At 41.6% G+C, this 18,014-nt stretch overlaps 1 protein-coding gene across 1 annotated transcript in view; it reads right to left on the bottom strand.

The window, feature by feature from the left end:
* Positions 1-5,601: 5,601 nt before the first annotated feature.
* Positions 5,602-18,014, bottom strand: part of HS3ST3B1 (heparan sulfate-glucosamine 3-sulfotransferase 3B1) — a 40,455-nt gene continuing 28,042 nt past the window's right edge. Inside the window, exon 2 of the mRNA XM_016161227.2 lies at positions 5,602-9,627. Coding sequence (XP_016016713.2) covers positions 9,009-9,627 — 619 coding nt within the window. The 3' untranslated portion in view covers positions 5,602-9,008. The remainder of the gene's footprint in view (positions 9,628-18,014) is intronic.

Genomic DNA, 18,014 nt, shown 5'->3' on the forward strand with positions numbered 1-18,014 from the left:
TGTTTAAGGAGCTCATTCAATCTGACAGTGCCCATATTGTGACATTTGGGGAAGGAGGACAACTAAAAAACCAGGGGTTGGTCATCCAGCCAGAGCCCTACCCCAGCTACCACCCTAGACAGGTCCTCATTCTTAAGTGTCTGTGTTACTGCAGCAAAGTACACTGCCTTCTTAGTTTCCCAGCTAAGATTTAGCATTGATATATACCCAAGTTTTTAAGCCATAAATCTGTTTGTCATCTTTGATGCCTCCTTGCCCCCTAAATTCCTTCACTCAGCTCTCTGTGGTTCCCATTGACTTTCTTCATCTCCAGTCCATCATCCTAGTCCCAGCCACCATCATCTTTCATCTGAGTCATTGCAACAGCCCTAACTCATCCCTTGATCTCTACTTCTAATTTTTCAATCTATTTTCTATGCAGCAGCCAGCATCATCTTTCTAAAGTGCTAATCTGATTGTAACTTGATTTTCTTCCAAGTTCCATAGCTTTCCAAGTTCATACTCTTATTCCATAGCCAAATAAGATAACTTGAATATAACTGCAGGAAGTCCATGCTCTTGTTTCTTACTTCTGAGGCTCACATGTCCCGAGGGTCCTTTGTGGTGCATATCTTCTCTCTTACTCAATTCTCCAAATCTTCCCTTCATTCCCAAAGGCAGAGCTGAAGGTTTTCAATATTCCATTGTAAAAGTTCACAAAACCTGTGGTAGTTAAAAAAGTATTTGGGGTTGTATGTTGGAGGAGAATAATGACTTAAATTTAGTAACAAACTGCTATGCGTTGAATTGTATCCCCCAAAAAGTTATGTTAAAGTCCTAATTCCTGGTATCTGTGAATGTGACCACATTGAGAAATAGAGTCTTTGCAGATATAATCAAGTTGAGGTCATTAGGGTGGAGTCCAATATGAAGAAGAGGAAAATTCGGACACAGACATGAAGAGAGGACAATGCCATGTGAAAACACAAACACTGAAGAAATACAGCCATGTGAAGGCAGAGGCAGAGATTGGAGTTTTGCTGACACTAGCCAAGGAATTACTGGGCTATCAGAGCCAGAAGAGGCAAGGAAAGGTCCTCTGCTAAAGGCTTTGGAGGAAGCATGGCACTGCCCACACCTTGATTTTAGATGTCTGGCCTCTACAACGGTGAGATAATACATTTCTGGGTTTTATGACACCCAGTTTGTGGTACTTTGTTATAGAAGCCACAGGAAGCTAATACATAGGCCTAACTGCTCGTCCACAATAGGGAATCTATACACGTCTCCCTTAGAACCCTGCCCCTCTCCATGTCCCTGGAGGACACTCTCAGATCCAAATTTCCCTCCATGTCTTCCCACTCCCCACCCCAGGTTCTTGTATTCTTAAATTCCTTTCTAAAGCCCATCTCAAAAACATTAAAATCCCTTACTGTACTTTTTCTCTGCCCAATGAAGTTAATTTTCCTATTATTTTTCAATAACCATTAACCTCTTTTGTCTCTTCTTCTCTTACCCAGACTTAGCCCAAAGCTTTCTCTCTTCAAAACCCAAAGTCATTATGGTTTCTCAACTATAAGAAAGCTAAGAAGTTTTCTGCCCTCATTAAAAGCTAGATTTTAAAATATCACTTTTTTCTTCATATAAAACTATGTCATCACTCATCTGTTTAAAATTTTTATCTTTTACGGTCAGGATATAATCCAAGTCCCTTATTCTCTTATTCGACAGACATTTAAAAATTATTCGTTGTCTTGAAAATCCTTTGCTGGTAAAAGGGAAGCCATAGTCTTTGCTGTCATGGAGATAAGCCCAGTGCTGGAGAATGGCAACAAGCAAATACATATACATACAGAAATATAAACTGTGGCAAGTGTAGTGGAGGAAGGGGGTTGGATTCTCTGAGCTGAGCAGAAGTTCATTTAGATGGGAATTGTTCCAATGATCTATTATTGCATATCGAACTACCCCAAAACTTAGGGGCTTAAGGAAAAAGGCAGTTAGAATCTCTCAATTTCATTGGTTGACTAAGCTCAGCTAAGTGGTTCTTCTGTTCCACATGATGTTGGCTATAGCTGCATTAGGCTGCGTGCTCTGAAACACCCAAGACAACTGACTGATATGGCTGTCAGTTGAGGCTGCCTGTCTGGTGGGAGCTCAGCTGAGACTATTGACCAAAATGCTTATACATTATTTCTCCGAGTGTTTTGGGCTACTCATGGCATAGCATCTGTGTTCCAAGGGAGAGCATACCAAGACTGAGTTAGTGTTTTAAGAGAGAGGAAGCAGAAGTGGCCAGGCCAATCAAGGGCTTGTCCTAAAATGGGACACCCCTGTTTCTGTTGTATTTTATTGGTTAAAACAGTCACAAGCCTACCACCAAGTCAGTGTGGAAGAGATCTACCCAAGAGTACAAGTATCAGGAGGTGTGGCTCCTTGTGGTAACTGTACCACAGGCAGTTGGAGAAGACTTCAATGGGGAATTCATGCCAATAAGGGGTGGGGTGGGTAGGTTGAGACCTGAAAGAAGTGTATAAGTTAGCCAGTCAAGAAGTTAGGAGAAAGACATTCACAAAGAGAATGTAGCTCTTTCCAGGGACTGAAAGAAGACTATTGTGGCTGAAACATGGAGACCAACAAGAAGAGGGGATAAAATGAAGCTGGGTATGAAACTTCCACAACAAATTAAGAAATTGGAATTTATCCAAAACACAGCGGGTGGCTACTTAGTATTTTTAGATAGAGGAGTACACAATCTAATCTGAGTTTTCAAAAGATTCTTCAGACTGTTATGAGCAGAATAGACTGGAAGGAGCAAGAGAAAATATGTGGGAGGCCAGGTAAGTGCATTGCAGGACTTACTACAATTGCCACTGCAGGAGTCAAGTGAGACAGGATGGCAGCTTGTACCAGGAAGTAGTGTCAGAGGAGATAGAAAAAAGTGAATGGACTTAGGAGACTTCCTGGAAGATGTCTTGACAGGACTTAATGATGGACTGGACATGAGAAATGTAAAAGAGATGTGAATAGTGACTCCAAGTTTTCTAGTTTGAGCACTTCCGAGCAGGAGAGATTAGGAGAGAAGATTTAGTAAAGATAACAAAGAGTTCAATATGGGGCATGTTTTTATTTGATATGGAAACACCCAAATAGAGATGTCAGGTAGGCAACTGGAAAACTGGTTTAAGCTCAAAAGCAGCTGGGCTGCTGTTCATGTGCCTGTGATAGAATCTTCTGCTTATCCCTCCAGACCATCCTCTCCCTTTCCCCCATGCACTCCATGCTACATCCATCTTGAATGGCTTGCAGTTCCCAACAGGCCATATTTATTCACATCCAGACCTTTGCACACAAATCTATCCTTCTGCTTCTCTACCACTCTCCCTTCAATTACTGACTACGTCTCCCAGATTTGTAAGTTTGATCCTGCCCTCACTCTAACTTGCCCTGAATTAGGTTAGGTACTCCTGTCCTGGTTTCCCATGGCACCTCTTTGTGGCCCTTATTACACTGCATTTGAGTTACATCTTCAGTCTCCTCTCCTCCCATAGAACATGAGTCCCTCGAAGCAGGAAATGTGTCTCATTTAGGGTTGTGTCTCTAGCAACAGTAGGCACTCAATAACTATTTATTGAATGAATCAAATGATCTCTGACTCCAGCCTCTTCTTGCTCCAATTCATATGGAATATCATATCCCAAATTAACTACTCTGAACGTCCCTCCCATCAGACAACTTCCCTTCTCAAGAAGTTCCAGAGCCTTCCCAGTGTTTATTCCAACAGAGATTTGGTGTCTTCTATTATCTCTTCTCTTGCTAAATATGTAGAAATAGAAAGCATGCAAGGTCTAGATGTTTTGAGGTCAAAATTCCATGGAGGAACTGTGACAGCTTCTACACAGCAAGGGAGGAGTATTGGGGGATATCAAGGAAGACATAAAGCCACCTCAAACACTCTTATACAGATATAAAAGCAGGGGCAGGATCTTCAGTGCCTTATATTCATCTTTCTCAGGAAACTATGCACTGGGGTCCTTCAGGCACTTTTAGTTCACACAAAAATAGACTGCTGGATGGGAACAAACACATCTCAAGCTCTCAAATGGGGAATGCAGGCTTCAGGATCACAGATGTGTTATGCCAGCAGATGTTGTGCAATAACATAACAATTTTAGAGTTTTTCACGCTTAGTAATAATAAAAATGAATGAGAATGCAAAAATAAAACTAGACACTTGTAATGGAGGCTGTGGGTTTAGACGAGCTTATTATAATTGAGAACATAATGGCCAGATGGAATCTTTAACCTTGGATGGCCCATCAGTGGACTTTAGGGAGTCAATTGTGTATTCAGTTGTGAAGGATAAGAAAAAATAATTACCAGTTATATACAAAGTACTGGAAATATGTTGTCAAAGATTGAATCTAGAAGGTAAGATAAAATTAAGGATTTAAGGATTTTAGCTCTTTAAAAAAAAAATCCCTTATGATATATAAGTCTATCATTTCCATCAGGCAGTTTCAGGAACACATTATAGGTGACGGCTCGGGGGGCTGCCCGATAAAAGAGGACTCTGGGGAGTGAGGGAAGCCAGGCAGATATGGTCACTCTTTGAAATAGTGTGAGATTGAAGGTGCCGGGTTTCCCTTAACTTGAAGGAGATCCACAGTGAATAAGGGCTGACTGCTTAGTAATCGACTTTATTGATGAAGAGCATGGTCCAGAGGAAAATGTACTTGATTAGGAGTCCAAGCTCTCTAGTTTTAAAGTGATACGAAGTCTCTTCTCAGACTTCAGCTAGAAAGCTTGTTAAACCTTAAATTGAGCTTTTGATTCGGTAGGTCTGAGGTGGGGCCTGAAAATTTGCATGTCTATCAAGATTCCAGGGCTTGCTGATGAAACCTCTTTGAGAACAATGGCTCTTTGTCTTGGCTACCTGTTACAATCACATGGGGGAACTTTTTACTGTATTTTACTATATTTTATTTTTATTTTTTCCAGTTTTACTGATATAATTGACACTTAACATTGTGTAAGCTTAAGGTACACAATGTGTTGATTGGATACATTTATGAATTGTAAAGTGATGGCCACCATAGCAGTAGCTATTACCTCCATCGTGTGGCGTAATAACCATTTCTTTTTTGGTGGTCAGGACGTTAAAGATCTACTATCTTAGCAACATTCAAATACATGATACAATATTATTAGCTATAATCACCATGCTGGATATTAGATCTCTAAATCTGTTTACCTTGTAACTGAAAGTTTGTATCTTTGACCAGTATCTCCCATTGCCCCACACATAGCAACCCCCATGGCGTTCTTGGAATTCATGTGATAAACAGCACTTCCTCTAGGGGAGATATGTTCCTCCAGGGGAGAGAAGCCCTCTCACCCATCTTGCAGCTTTCAGAGTCATATGTGAAAATTTGCCCCAAATATTTGTGGATTAGTTAGAATTTGAATTGGACCTTTTACAATTTGAAAGATCAATCTGCTTTTTGAATCCCTTTGTTTGGGGTGTGTGTGTGTGTGTGTGTGTATGCATGTGATTAGTTATTAAATAAAATGTCACTTTCTTGCCCTTCCACAACATGTAATAAAACATATAAGTCCCAATAAGTTGGTAAAATATATTTTATTCGTTCATACAAAGAAATAGTATGAATTATCAGAATTTCATTTTCCTAGAAACATCTTTCTCTGTGTAAAATTAATTTGTGTTATACATAGGACAAAATACTTGATTTTTTTTTTGTACACATTGGCTATTCTAACATCCAGGTTATAGAAGACACACTGCTAGAATTTGCACAGTATTTCAGATTACAGGGCTGAATGAAACTCAGTCATAAATTAATGTTACAAAAGTAAAAAAATCTAACCACACCTTTAAGTTTTACTGACCATTCTTTTTGATAAACTGAAAAGATAAAAGACAATGACTTCTGTGTCAACATTTTAATACATACTAAAATAGAACCTTCCATTTTCTTTTCTTATGAAAATGTCCTGGCAGGATCTGAGACTGTTTTTCCATAGGTCTAAAATGTATCTGTCACTCAAAATGACTTCCCAAGAGCATTCCATGAGAAGACATTTTCTCCTCCTCCATCATCCAATTAAATATTTATTACGCAGTCATTACACCTAAATACCTTTTCAGGTACCACCTACCAAGTTAACAGACTACTGTACAAATGCCTCAAAGAAAGCATGGAGTAGACAGGAGGAACAATAAAAACCTCTAATTATTTTTGTTAATGTTTTTGTTTTTAACAAGAAAAGAAATAAAACTGAAAGGAATAAAGTATTCCAATGACTATCAGAGCTTTTCCTGTAAACTGGAAGAAATACAAAACATGTGCTAGGACAAATTGCCAAAATGTGAAATGGTGTCTGTCTTCTAGCAGCTAAAAGTTAAGCTGGTGGCCTTGCAGATTGCTAGAACAGGAAGAAACCCAAGGCTTAATTTTATGTGTTGCCTAACCTCTCCAGGAAGAAGACATGTGGGCTCAGGCTCTGTAATAACTATCACATGATGGGGTATAACCTTGGGGCCAAAGCTGTGTCCAGATCAGTCAGGAATTATAAACTATTAGACCCCTATGAAGACATGCACAGAATGTTTGATTTATTTGTTTTATATAGAAAAACTTGCTCTAGTCCTTCAGTGCTAGTTATCGACATCTGTGTGGAGTCAAGGATTTGACCCAGAATAGAATCTGGCCCACTTCAGTGTTTATGACTAAATGATCCTCCTCCTATCTGAAAATTTCCTGTTTCAGTTTTAAGGCAGGGAATAAACAACTTAATCAAAAGTCGTTCAGCTTGGAAAGAGGGCAGGGACTTGAGGAGAAGGAAAAGCATGGGCATGTTTTTCAACCAAGTTGTTGCAAACCCTCCTCTGAGCTTTCCTGTGAGTCTCCATCATGAGCCAATCAGAGCATGAGAGTGGCCAGAAAGCAAACAAGGCAGAATGTGGTGGAAGACATGGATACTGACTTTTACTCTGAGCAATAGCATGCTATAACTGAAAAGAGGCGTTCTCAGTTTTATTTCAAATGAGTCTGATTGAAAAAAATGCATGACCAATTAATTAGCACCCTTATGCAGATAACTTTGATACTCAAGCAGCAAAAGGGGAGAACCAGGTCATGATTATGGCATTCCCCTAAGTGCAGGTTCTACACTACTTGGTAGAGGCAGTAACAAAGCTAGGAAATAAATAGAACATCTCAGGAATGCTCAGAGCCCCCCATCTCTATCCTCCTGCACAGAACCTAATAACAGTTTTGCTGCTAAGCATAACCTAGCTAGATCTGGGCTAAAACTTGTGGGCAAATACAAACCAGGTAATCAACAAGACATCATTTAAAAACTATTGATATCTCATATCATTTTGATGAATTATATTTTCTCTTTTCATGTAAGTTTTCTTACTCTATTGGGCAAGTTATCCCTTACAAAATACAAAAGCGTTCTTCGTAAATATCATAACCCAACCATTTTGACAATAAGTATATCTTCCTACATATGCCTTGATGAATGTGTAACTGAAAGAACAATTCTTTTATGGTAGAATCATTCTGGTTTAAAAAGCATTCTGGTTTAGGATAAAGTGAATGTCATTATGTGATATTGCTATGTATTACCCAACCGCCACTAGCTAGTTATCATAAAAGATCCCCAATTCCTCTCTCAACAGAGAGGTATGGTGAGAGCATTCTGCATTAGCAGCAACAATGCTGGCAACCCTTCTGCCAAGACCCGGCAAAAACAAGGGACAGCTGCACAAGTGTCAGGCTCAAGTGCTAAGTGCTCGCAGGCAATATGTGGCCAGCTTTCCCAGCCTGTCCTTACAAGGGCCACTCCTGGTTCTTGCCATTTGGCTGTTGGCTATAATAGACCATGTTGTCAATCTGAGATGAGCTGGGAATTCCAAGGAGAAGAGTTCCAGACATCAAGCAGAGGGGCAAGGATTCCCTTCCTCTGCCAGACACCTGTTTTATTGGAGGGGTCTTTTTCTTTTCTTCCATTGAGGCTGTTAGCGTACTGAGATGTGCCTCATGTGACTGACTCTGCACCTAGCAGCACCTTGGTAGACGATGATGGCATTGGATGCACCTGACCACTTTGGGTCTTAACACCTGGCACCCTTAGTTTGTGGCTGTGGTTCTGCTAGCCTAGGAGATTCTTTGGTGTGTCAAAGCAGAACTGTCTGCCTGGAGAACAAAGTGTGGTGCACTCTTATGCAAATTAGAAGAGACTGTCTTTATTTCTAAAGCAGCACCCAAGCATCGCATACACGTGACCTGGGAAAGAAAGGGCTGACATTTGCATACACTTCAAGCTGGTTAATGAACCAGGGGACCAGGGCAGAAGAGGATGCAGGGCTATCCCTCAAAATCAAAATCTGAAGTAGTCAGACCCTGGTACACAGGCTCTAAAAGGATGTGGATGTTCCTGCCAAGGCAGTGATTCTCCCATGCGCTGAGCAGACGTGGGGGAAACTTAGCTTGGTCGTCTGGCATTTATGTCCTTGGAAATGGCATCACATCGACGAAGAAGCTGCTACATGAGGTCTCACCTTCAGAGTGCAGCACTGCTGAGACAGCTCAGCACTCCTACGAGGTACATAGGCAGGAAGAGAAATGGAAGCTGGGATATGAGACCCAAGACACAAGGAGATGGCAAGTGAATTCAGACAGCGATCGATGGCTGCATACCCGTAACAACAAAAAAATCTCAAGTTGTGCTTTTCTTCTTTTTAAATATAATAGGGAGAGGGGAGGGGGAATGGAAGCACCATCAATTGTAAGGAAAAAAAATATTAGAGTTAAACACTTTGGAATGTTAACAGATTATGAAGCTAACTCTCTAAAGAGTGTGGCTAGGCAGCTTAGTGAATTAATTGCTTATGAATTAAAAATAAATTATTATAAAATAGATTTCTGTACATTTTACATACATATAATCTCTCTCAATATATAAGCCAAGTGGTAAATTGCGTGGTCCAGATGCCTTCAATCCCAGCCAAAGTCGAGCCCAGTCATCTGGTAGAACTTGAGGTTGAAAGGCCGGTAGAACTCCCGCAGTCTCTGCACCACCTCGCGGTCGATCTCAGGATGTGTCCTGCCCTTGGTCTTGCCCAGGCAGTGGGGTTTGCTGCTCCCCTCAGCCTTCTTCAGGCAGGGGAAGCCCTTGGTCTTGTTGAAATAGAAGTGCTTGTCGGTGATGATCCTCTTGAGACCCAGAAAGTCCTGCACGCGGCCCAGCTCGCCGGCCGGGTCGCTGATGAGGCGCTCCCCACTCACGAAGAGCATCTGACCAATGGGGAAGTGGCGCAGCCAATGCTCCAGGTGCTTGGCGTAGATGCCGATCTGGATGGCGCTCCATGACGTGTCGATGAGGCCGGTGGTTCTGTTTTTGAAGGTCAAGCTCTCAAAAGTAGGAATGTCAGGCCTCTTGGAGAGCGTCTGCGTGTAGTCTGAGATGGCTCTGGTCACTGGGTCCCGCACCACCACAATGAGCTTGGTGTCCTTGGACATGGCCGAGATGCGCGCGGGCGCCTCCCGGGTAACAAAGTAACTGGGCGTCTTCTCCATGGTGATCTGCCCCTCCAGGGTTCTGGGCATCAGGTCCCTGAGAAAAGCAAACAGAGCAAACCTGGGTCAGAATATGATGCCTCTTTGATCACGCATTTCATTGTCAACACTACTAACACTACTAACCTTGTGATCTTCTCCCCTCAACAGTTGTAGAATCATGAAAAAATGCAAGCAAAATAATGTCCCATCTGAAGTTTGATGCCAGACACTATCTAACTAAAATATAAAGGCATCTTCCTCATCCTAAAAACAGTAAGACACAGGTTACTCTAAGATCCTTTCGTGGATGTCACCTCTTCACTTACTTTTCAGGGTATCCAACTTTTAGACAGTCCCAAACATCTGATGTCAGAACCAAAGATGTTTGGCCTCTGTATCTTTCCTAAATAATAACACCTGGGCTTCCCAGCGATTTTTATGCCCATAGCCCTGCCTTTAGGTGCTCACAAACCCTGAGTAAATGTGCTGTGGGCACATGTCACCCTGGCTCAGCCAAGCTGTACTGGCTTCATTGCAGAGACCACTGACAAAACACCTTTCTTCCGAAAAGCACACCTGAAGGCAACAAAGTATACAGCAGTCAAAAAACTGAATGAGAAGTATAAACTGATACAAACTTGCAAAGAGGAAATTCCTAAGACACAACTCTGGAAGCTTCCCCAAATACTTCAGATTCCATTAAAAAACAAAAACAAAAACAAAAAACAAAAAAGGACTTGTATGATACTATTGCAGTATTAATCAAGCAAAAGTATGTAGGCAAAATTGTAGTTACAGGCCATAATTGGACCGATATGCAGTTTTGTGGTGACAATTAGCACTACAAAAAAATAAATAAGAAAAAGAATCAATAATGTAAAACTGCCATATTTGCTCTCTGAGCCTCAGTATCCTCATATGTGAAATGGGAATAAATGGGAATAATTCCTCCTACTTCATTCAGTTGTTATGAGGTTTATAAAACTGAACCAGTTTTACTTAACAATTAAGGAATATGGGCTTGGCAGTCAGACTGCATGAATTAAATCATAGCTCTGACACTTATAAGCTGTGGGTTTCTTTTCCTCATCTGTAAAAATAAAGGGGCTAATATCCATCTCATGTGAGTTTAATGAGAAGTAAGACAATTAATGGTCATAATATATTTTGAACATGCATAACATATGGTATATACTTGATATACAGTCATTATTACAGCGTTCAACACACAGTTTATAGCACATGGTAGGACCAAAGTTGAGCATATGTGTGCACACACTCATGTATATACATCCAAAGGAGATGTGTTAACTAATTGGACACTCAGTTTTGGTCAGAAATGTACAATTTTCTTTTAGCCATGGGATAGAGATTTCTAATTGATTCTTACTTGGGCCCAAGAATTAAAAAAAAAAAAAAGAAAAAGAAAAAAAAGAAAACAATTTCTACATCGTTTGTGAGCAAATATTTACCTCTTAGTAGGATATTCTAAACTTCCAGCTTCGAGCCATCCCTAATCAACTGAGACCACAAGTCCTGCATTGACCACAAGTATGGGAGTGACGATAAAACTCAGCATCACCGCCCAGCAAGGGCAACTACCTGGAGGGCGCTCCTTCACAGCCAGTAACAGAAGATGCTTTTCCTGAAGGAAGACTGCCTTGACAACACCGCAGCCACCCCTGGCTTAAGCTAAAGCTGGATTGACCCACTTTGCCCATTAACCACTTAGATTAATGTCACAGTGCCATCAGGCTAATGTGATGGCGGATTAAAGAGAGTCTTGAATCTCAACTTATTTTGCATTTTACTTAAAAGCAGGTCGAGTCAGATAAAGTCCAAGTTTTCTTCCCTATGTTAAGTCATCTACAACTGGCTATAAAGACAGTCTACATGAGTTCAATATTCAGAATCAAAGTGCTACCACAATGATTAAAGAAAACTCAACACCCAAAGTTGTTCAGAGCCATTGCCAAGGAGTGGGTTTGAGTCAGTCCTCAGAGTCTGTCTGACCCAGCATGACTTTTTGAATCCAGGCCACTGGTTTAACTCTCAGCATCCCCCCCCATTAAGGTATGTGCTCCTGCATAGGTCACAGGTCAGTTAACCTATCCATACCTCAGTTTCTCATATAAACCATGAGAAAAATGATGGCATCCACCACCTAGGGTTTTACAGAACTATAAAGTTAACTTTGGTACCAAGCTTGGTGCTAGAAAATGTTATCAATAATCTTCTGTTGACAGGGTCTTGGCAAAGAAGTAAGGAAGAAAGGTTTACGCACAGATCATTCACATGGTTCTACCCCAAGAGGGGTAATAGGGAAGGCTCAGCTCCTGTGAGACACAGAGATGCAGGGCATCAGACTCTGCCCTCGGCCTGATGCTCGAGAACCGTCTCTGAACCTTTACTGCCTGCATTTCCTCAACATCCTTAAAGAAGGGTCTGGCAGGAACTGAACAAAACAGCTAAATGGGCAATTGTGAATAAGAAACCACATCATAGGACTGGTAAAAAGGACATGGTAGAGCCTCATTATCCTCCAGTGCAAAGGCAAAGCCTCCTTAGCCATAAACAAAGAGTCTCTGAGCTGTGGGCAGATTTCCAGTGCTTGACTGCCTGCTGGCCACCCAAGCCATTCTGGGGTACCAGCTCGAGGGGACCCTTCTCCCCAAGACAGTCTGTGTTTGCACGCATATGTCAGAAAGCATTTAGAGACCTCAGGACTTTTCTTCATTATCATGATAACAGCCAGGGAGCTACTGCTGTGACACCAAGACTCCTTGGCCCTTGTCCACTGGAGGCTCCACAGCCACTCTCCCTTTGGTGTGCTTGGCTGCAGACAATGAGTGGCCAATGGGCAAGATGTACAACTAGGCTTTCCATCATTTCAGCAAATGTTTTCGGGGTCCTCTCTGCTGGCTTTCAGGGATGTTTCTGTGGCAGGTAAAGTGAAGCAGAATTTGCCATCCCAAAATATGCATCCTTGGCATAGAGATTATTTAAGGCTGATTATTTTTAAGAAATAGCTGACGTAAGAAAAGCTCTGAAAACCTGAGTAAAACTTATTATTTGTAAGAGACATTTACATTAATAAAGGAAATCTCCATTTGTAAGGATGTCTTCCTCTCTGTTCCAGGAAGAGGACAAAATTGAATTTTTAGAAACTCTAGTCAATGGAGAATGCATGGATTTAAATCTGCATAACAACCTTACCCTTGTTTGCTGTGTTTTTCCTGGTTATCTACCATAAATGGCCTTCCCCATACCCCCAAATCTTTCTTTTGTCTCTAGCTGGAGATGGAATTAAGGTTACACCTTGGGCTATTTTGGGGTGTTGCTCAGTGTTCCTGGGTCTCTCCCATGTGTACTGGAGGTATATACATTAATTTTTTGTTTGTTTTTCTCCTGTTAATCTATCTTTTATTACATGAGGATCTCAGTCGAGACCCCAGAAAGGTAGAGAAAAAAATTATTTTTCATCCCCTATACAGGCACTGGGCTCAGAGGGAACTGGCATCTCCCCATTATACCCTGAGTGAGAGCACAGTACAGATTAAGAGGCATGTGGACAGCTCCTGGCAGAGAATCTTCTGAACAGCCTTTCTCCACATTAGCCCCTCTTTTCCCACTACTCCCACCCTCACTCCCTGGTCCTGGAGCTAACCCCTTTTCATTCTCTTCCTGGGTCCACTTCCTTCTTCTCCTCCCTTCACTGGCCACACTCTCCTGGCCTCACACTCAAAATGTCTCTGAACACAACAGTGACTCAGAGAAGAAAGTTAGAGGATGTGGCTGAGGCTGAGACACTCATGTGGGCCCTTGCATGTCCATCCCAGCAGTAGATCCTCCTGAGCCAACAGAGAGATTGCAGGTTAATTGAGCTGCTCATTATGAAAACCAATTTCTCAAACCTATAGTCATAGCTAATAATTATATAGAGCTTGGAGCTTGCAGAAGAAATTTCACAGATATTATCTGCATTAATCCCTCACAACAAGCCTTTGAGGTAAGTACTGCAGTTCTCAACTTACTCATGAAAAAACTAAAGCTAAAGGAGAGAGGGTGACTTACTTGGAGGTGGGTCACTGGCCTGTATAGGTCAAGAGCTGGGACCTAGAGTCAGCCCCTGGTATGCTTCTCCTCCCATTTGTCACAACCTTTTCCTCACTGACTTCCTGTGTTTCTTTTTAATATGCTGAAGAGCACATAGCACCACATACCTGTCCTCTCTTTAAATAGATACCTGTATTTTTTTTCTCTTGTTCATAGATTAGGATCTTAATAATAGGTATTTCAGTGCTAGAATCAAATGACTGCAATCATAATTCTAAACTGAGACAGATTTCAAAACAATAAAGCCCTTAGGTTCATATATTCCCAATATTAACTGCATTCTATGGGGCCTGAAATCTTAGCAATCATTGCAACGGTCACCTCCTCCAGCACCCTCTGGCCCTGACCTCTTTCCCTCTTTATCATGCAGCCAAGAAGAGACATCTCTTTGGCACCTGGCATATATCGGCAGTGGGTACCTGAGAAGCTGAGAGGGCCGGACAGTGGAAGCTTGAGGGAGGCACATGCTCACCCCTATGAGGAGCATCTTTGGGACAAGTCTAGAAGTTATTAACTGGTGATACAGGTGACACCCATGACAGAAAGCAAAAAAGATCCCACTTCTTCATCCAGTGAGACCTATGGGGCAAGGCAGGCTTGTCACCCCATTCTGGCCTGGGGATGACAAACTCAATAAACTTTCACAAACACCAGTAATCTCAAAGAGCGGGGCCAAAGAGCAGGAACCCAAGACCAGGAGGATTTGGAAAGGGTGTTTCAGGCTTTCAACACGTTTAAGGATACGCACAGAAAGTGACGGGCCGCCTCTGTGGCAGTTGGTCTCACCCCTGGTTGCAGATTGAAGTCTTAGGGTGCTTTGAACTAAAACTCCTGGGCCCTGCTTTAGACCACCTGAGTCAGGCCCGTGTGGGTGGGGCCCCAACACAGAATCTTTTAGGACTCCAACGTGCAGCCAGGATTGGAAATCATTAATCTATGGTATCTGTCATGTACTTCAGTCATTTATTCTGCTGATATCCATGGGTACCTAAAAGGAGACAATGTGTAGGTACAGAGGCAAACAAAAAATTGAGAAAAAAATATCGTGACTGGAACTGAAAGTTGTTCAGCTAATCCAAGACTTACTATTTGAGTCAAAGAACTACTACAGTTAAGTCTAGGGACTATGGGTCATACTCTCTCTGCTGAAAGTAGACCAGGTCCCAGAGTGAGTGAGGGGTATGCCCCAGTAGTAAACAAACTACAGAGAACAAATAAAACAACCTGAACAAATGAATACAGTCATGTTTAATGCCAAGAGAAAAAAGAACGTTTGTTGCCCTAAACATACACAAGTGCACGTGCACACACGCGCACACACACACACACACACACTTACACAAATCGGACTACCAGTGAAACAAAATGAGGCAAACTGAAGCTCAAAGACAGACGAGGGGATCTGTCTTGTGTGGTAAAGAAAGTCTCACAGATGCATCTAATTCTTTCATCATCAAAAGCTGGATAACATCAATATAAACAGAAGAAAGCAAAACAAACAGGTGAATAATAGTACTAGCACTAGATTATCTGATTTATTTTTTTGCCAAAGTTTGTGGCTTAAAGTGAAACTAAATTCTCTTTTAAAAAATGCCAGGAAATTAAAATGAATTAATGTCAAAAATACCTTAAGGCCCTTTTCCCCTTTTCTAATCTTGAGACAGAGTAGATAAGGAGAATGGTCAGAATCAGGTGAGGTAGATAAGGATAAAGGGAGTCAAATATACAGTGACAGAAGGAAATTTAACTTTGGGTAGTAAATAAAATGAAATATGCATATGACATATTAACCAAATTACACACCTGAAACTTACATGATTTTACTAACCAATGTTACATCAATAATTTAAAAAAAAGAATCAGGTTTGAAGATCTGAAATCTCCAATGTCAGGTCGCAGAGTTCCCCTCTCCCTGTGCCTTTGCTGACTAGAGAAGTCAGCTGAGGAGGTGAGCCCACAACCCATAGAGTCAACTTCTCACTGAGGACTGGCCGTTACAGGGCTTGGGAGAAGCGCAGTTTACAACTGAACACCCGAAGTCTCCATGGGGCCCTTTTGTGTTACTGCTGAAGGTAGACTATTAAAAACCAACCTCCAGGCCAAAATGAGTAGAAATTCAAATGAACCAGAGTGGATCTAAAAAGTCCTCTAATTCTGCTGTTCTCCAGTAGCAAACATTGCCCTGTTTTCTGCTTCTTTCTTTTCTTGGGTGACATGCCTGACCCCGTGGTCCAGCAACTTAACTTACTGTTTGCACTGGCAAATTATACAACAAGAAAAAGGAAGATAGCTAAAATGGGTGTAACCTAACTCATTAGAGTCAAGCAGATACCAAGACATTGACACAGAACAGATGATGGAAGACAATGAACTTCAGGGAGGAGACTAAGCTGCAAGCCACACCGGGCTGGGATGGGCCCATCTCCCACTCTCACTGAGGAAAATTGAAAAGAGCAGAGAAACATTCACCCACCCCTTTCCCCTCACCCTTTGGGAGAATAACTTCCTTGCTTGGTTGCAGAATACCCCACATTTTCTGTACTCCAACAAAGATTTTGTTTTTCTTTTTAAAAAATCTACTTTTTAACCTACTAGACTACCATTTAGTAAATAACCATTTTTGCTGTCCAGTACTATGAACTTTGACAAATGCATAGAATTGTGTAACAACCACCACCACAATCAAGACATAGAACATTGCCATCAGTACAAAATCTCACCCTTCTGCTAGTCCAATAAAGATCTTAAAGCAAACAATTTATAGAGAACAAGTTCCCTTACAAATGGCCAGAGGCTGCCTAAATTCTTGTCTTGATACTATTTTGAAGAAAATATTGATTAAAATGAGAAAACGGTCAATAGAGATTTAGAAATTTTGACATAACAGAATTATTTACTGCTGCTTTGAGAAAAATGGACAAGTCGTTTTCATGAAGGTCTCTTTTAGTCTTCCACTTCTAGTCGTGCTCCTAATTGGCATGTCCTCATGGCCACATTCCTGACTTTCTAGGGCTCAGCTTCCTGGCCTGTAAATGAGCAGGCAGAAGAGTTTGCAATGGTCCGCCAGTGCTGATAAAATGCTCTAGTGATAACACCAAGCGCATAGCCAGGAAACTGTAATGCTGCATCATCTAATAATATAGCTTTTCCACAGAGCTCAAGTCTGCCTCTGAGAATTCCAAAATCAGAAGTGCAACAAGGAAAAAATTTTAGAAACGGCACAATCAGGATTTCTAGGAAGGTTACATCCCTCCTCCCCAGCATGCAAAAACAAAACAAAACAAAAAACACCACACTTGGTCCATATATCTGCAGTTCCAAATCTGGGATCCCCAGGGATAAGGAGAGGGAGAGGGAGGGATGAATAGGCAATGGCACGGAGGACTTTTAGGGCAGTGAGAATGCTCTGTATGATGTTATAATGATGGATACATGTAATTGTACTTTAATCCAAATCCATAGAATGTACAATATAAAGAGTGAACCCTAATGTAACTATGGACTTTGGGTGATAATGATGTGTCACTATAGGCCAACATCAAATGGACAACTCTGGTACAAGATGTTGACAGTGAGGGAGGCTGTGTTTGTGGTAGGGTGGGAGCATATGAGAAACCTTTGTATTTTCTGTTCAATTTTGCTGTGACCCTAAAACTGCTCTAAAAAATAAAATCTTCTCTATGAACTATGGTTTTCTCCCTGAGGAACAATGGGGTCTCACAGCCTCACACCCTTAGCCTAGGCGCCTATATAGGTATCTTCGTTTAACACTCATTTTTATCCTGTGACTTCAGGCAGAGGGCTCTATCTGAGATGCAGACTGCACATCAGCTTGCCTCATCCATACTCACTTCTTCACCCTCACCCAACCACTCAGGAAAAAAGAAAATTCTTCCTTTCTAGATAAAAGTGAGATTTGTAAAAGGTAGCATGTCTTAACCTCAGACATGCAAGACAAAGAATAAATACCAAATTTTCTGCCTTGAAAATGTTTTTTGAAAAAAAAAAAGTCTTATTTTACAAAAGGACACCCTTGGGTTACTGGGCTTTCTGACTACTTGGAAGAATTGGGGCTGCCCAAGCTTCTCACTCAGCCTTTCTTCCTTGGCACAAAGGCCTCAGGGTCCACCCTGCCTGGTCCCTATGGGAGGGAGGGAGGGACCTGAGGACCAGTGCAATAGGAACCAGGGCTTTATTTTAGGCTTGGCAGGAGCTGACCACCTCAATCTCCCCATCATAGAAAAGTCAAGGAAACCCATCCAGTTGGCTAACTTGAAAAGGTGGAAAGGGCAGCTGGGGGTGTGAAGGGGAGGTGACATAAAGGAA

This window comes from Rousettus aegyptiacus, unplaced genomic scaffold (assembly GCF_014176215.1).
Source record: "Rousettus aegyptiacus isolate mRouAeg1 unplaced genomic scaffold, mRouAeg1.p scaffold_m13_p_6, whole genome shotgun sequence".
Lineage (NCBI taxonomy): Eukaryota > Metazoa > Chordata > Mammalia > Chiroptera > Pteropodidae > Rousettus > Rousettus aegyptiacus.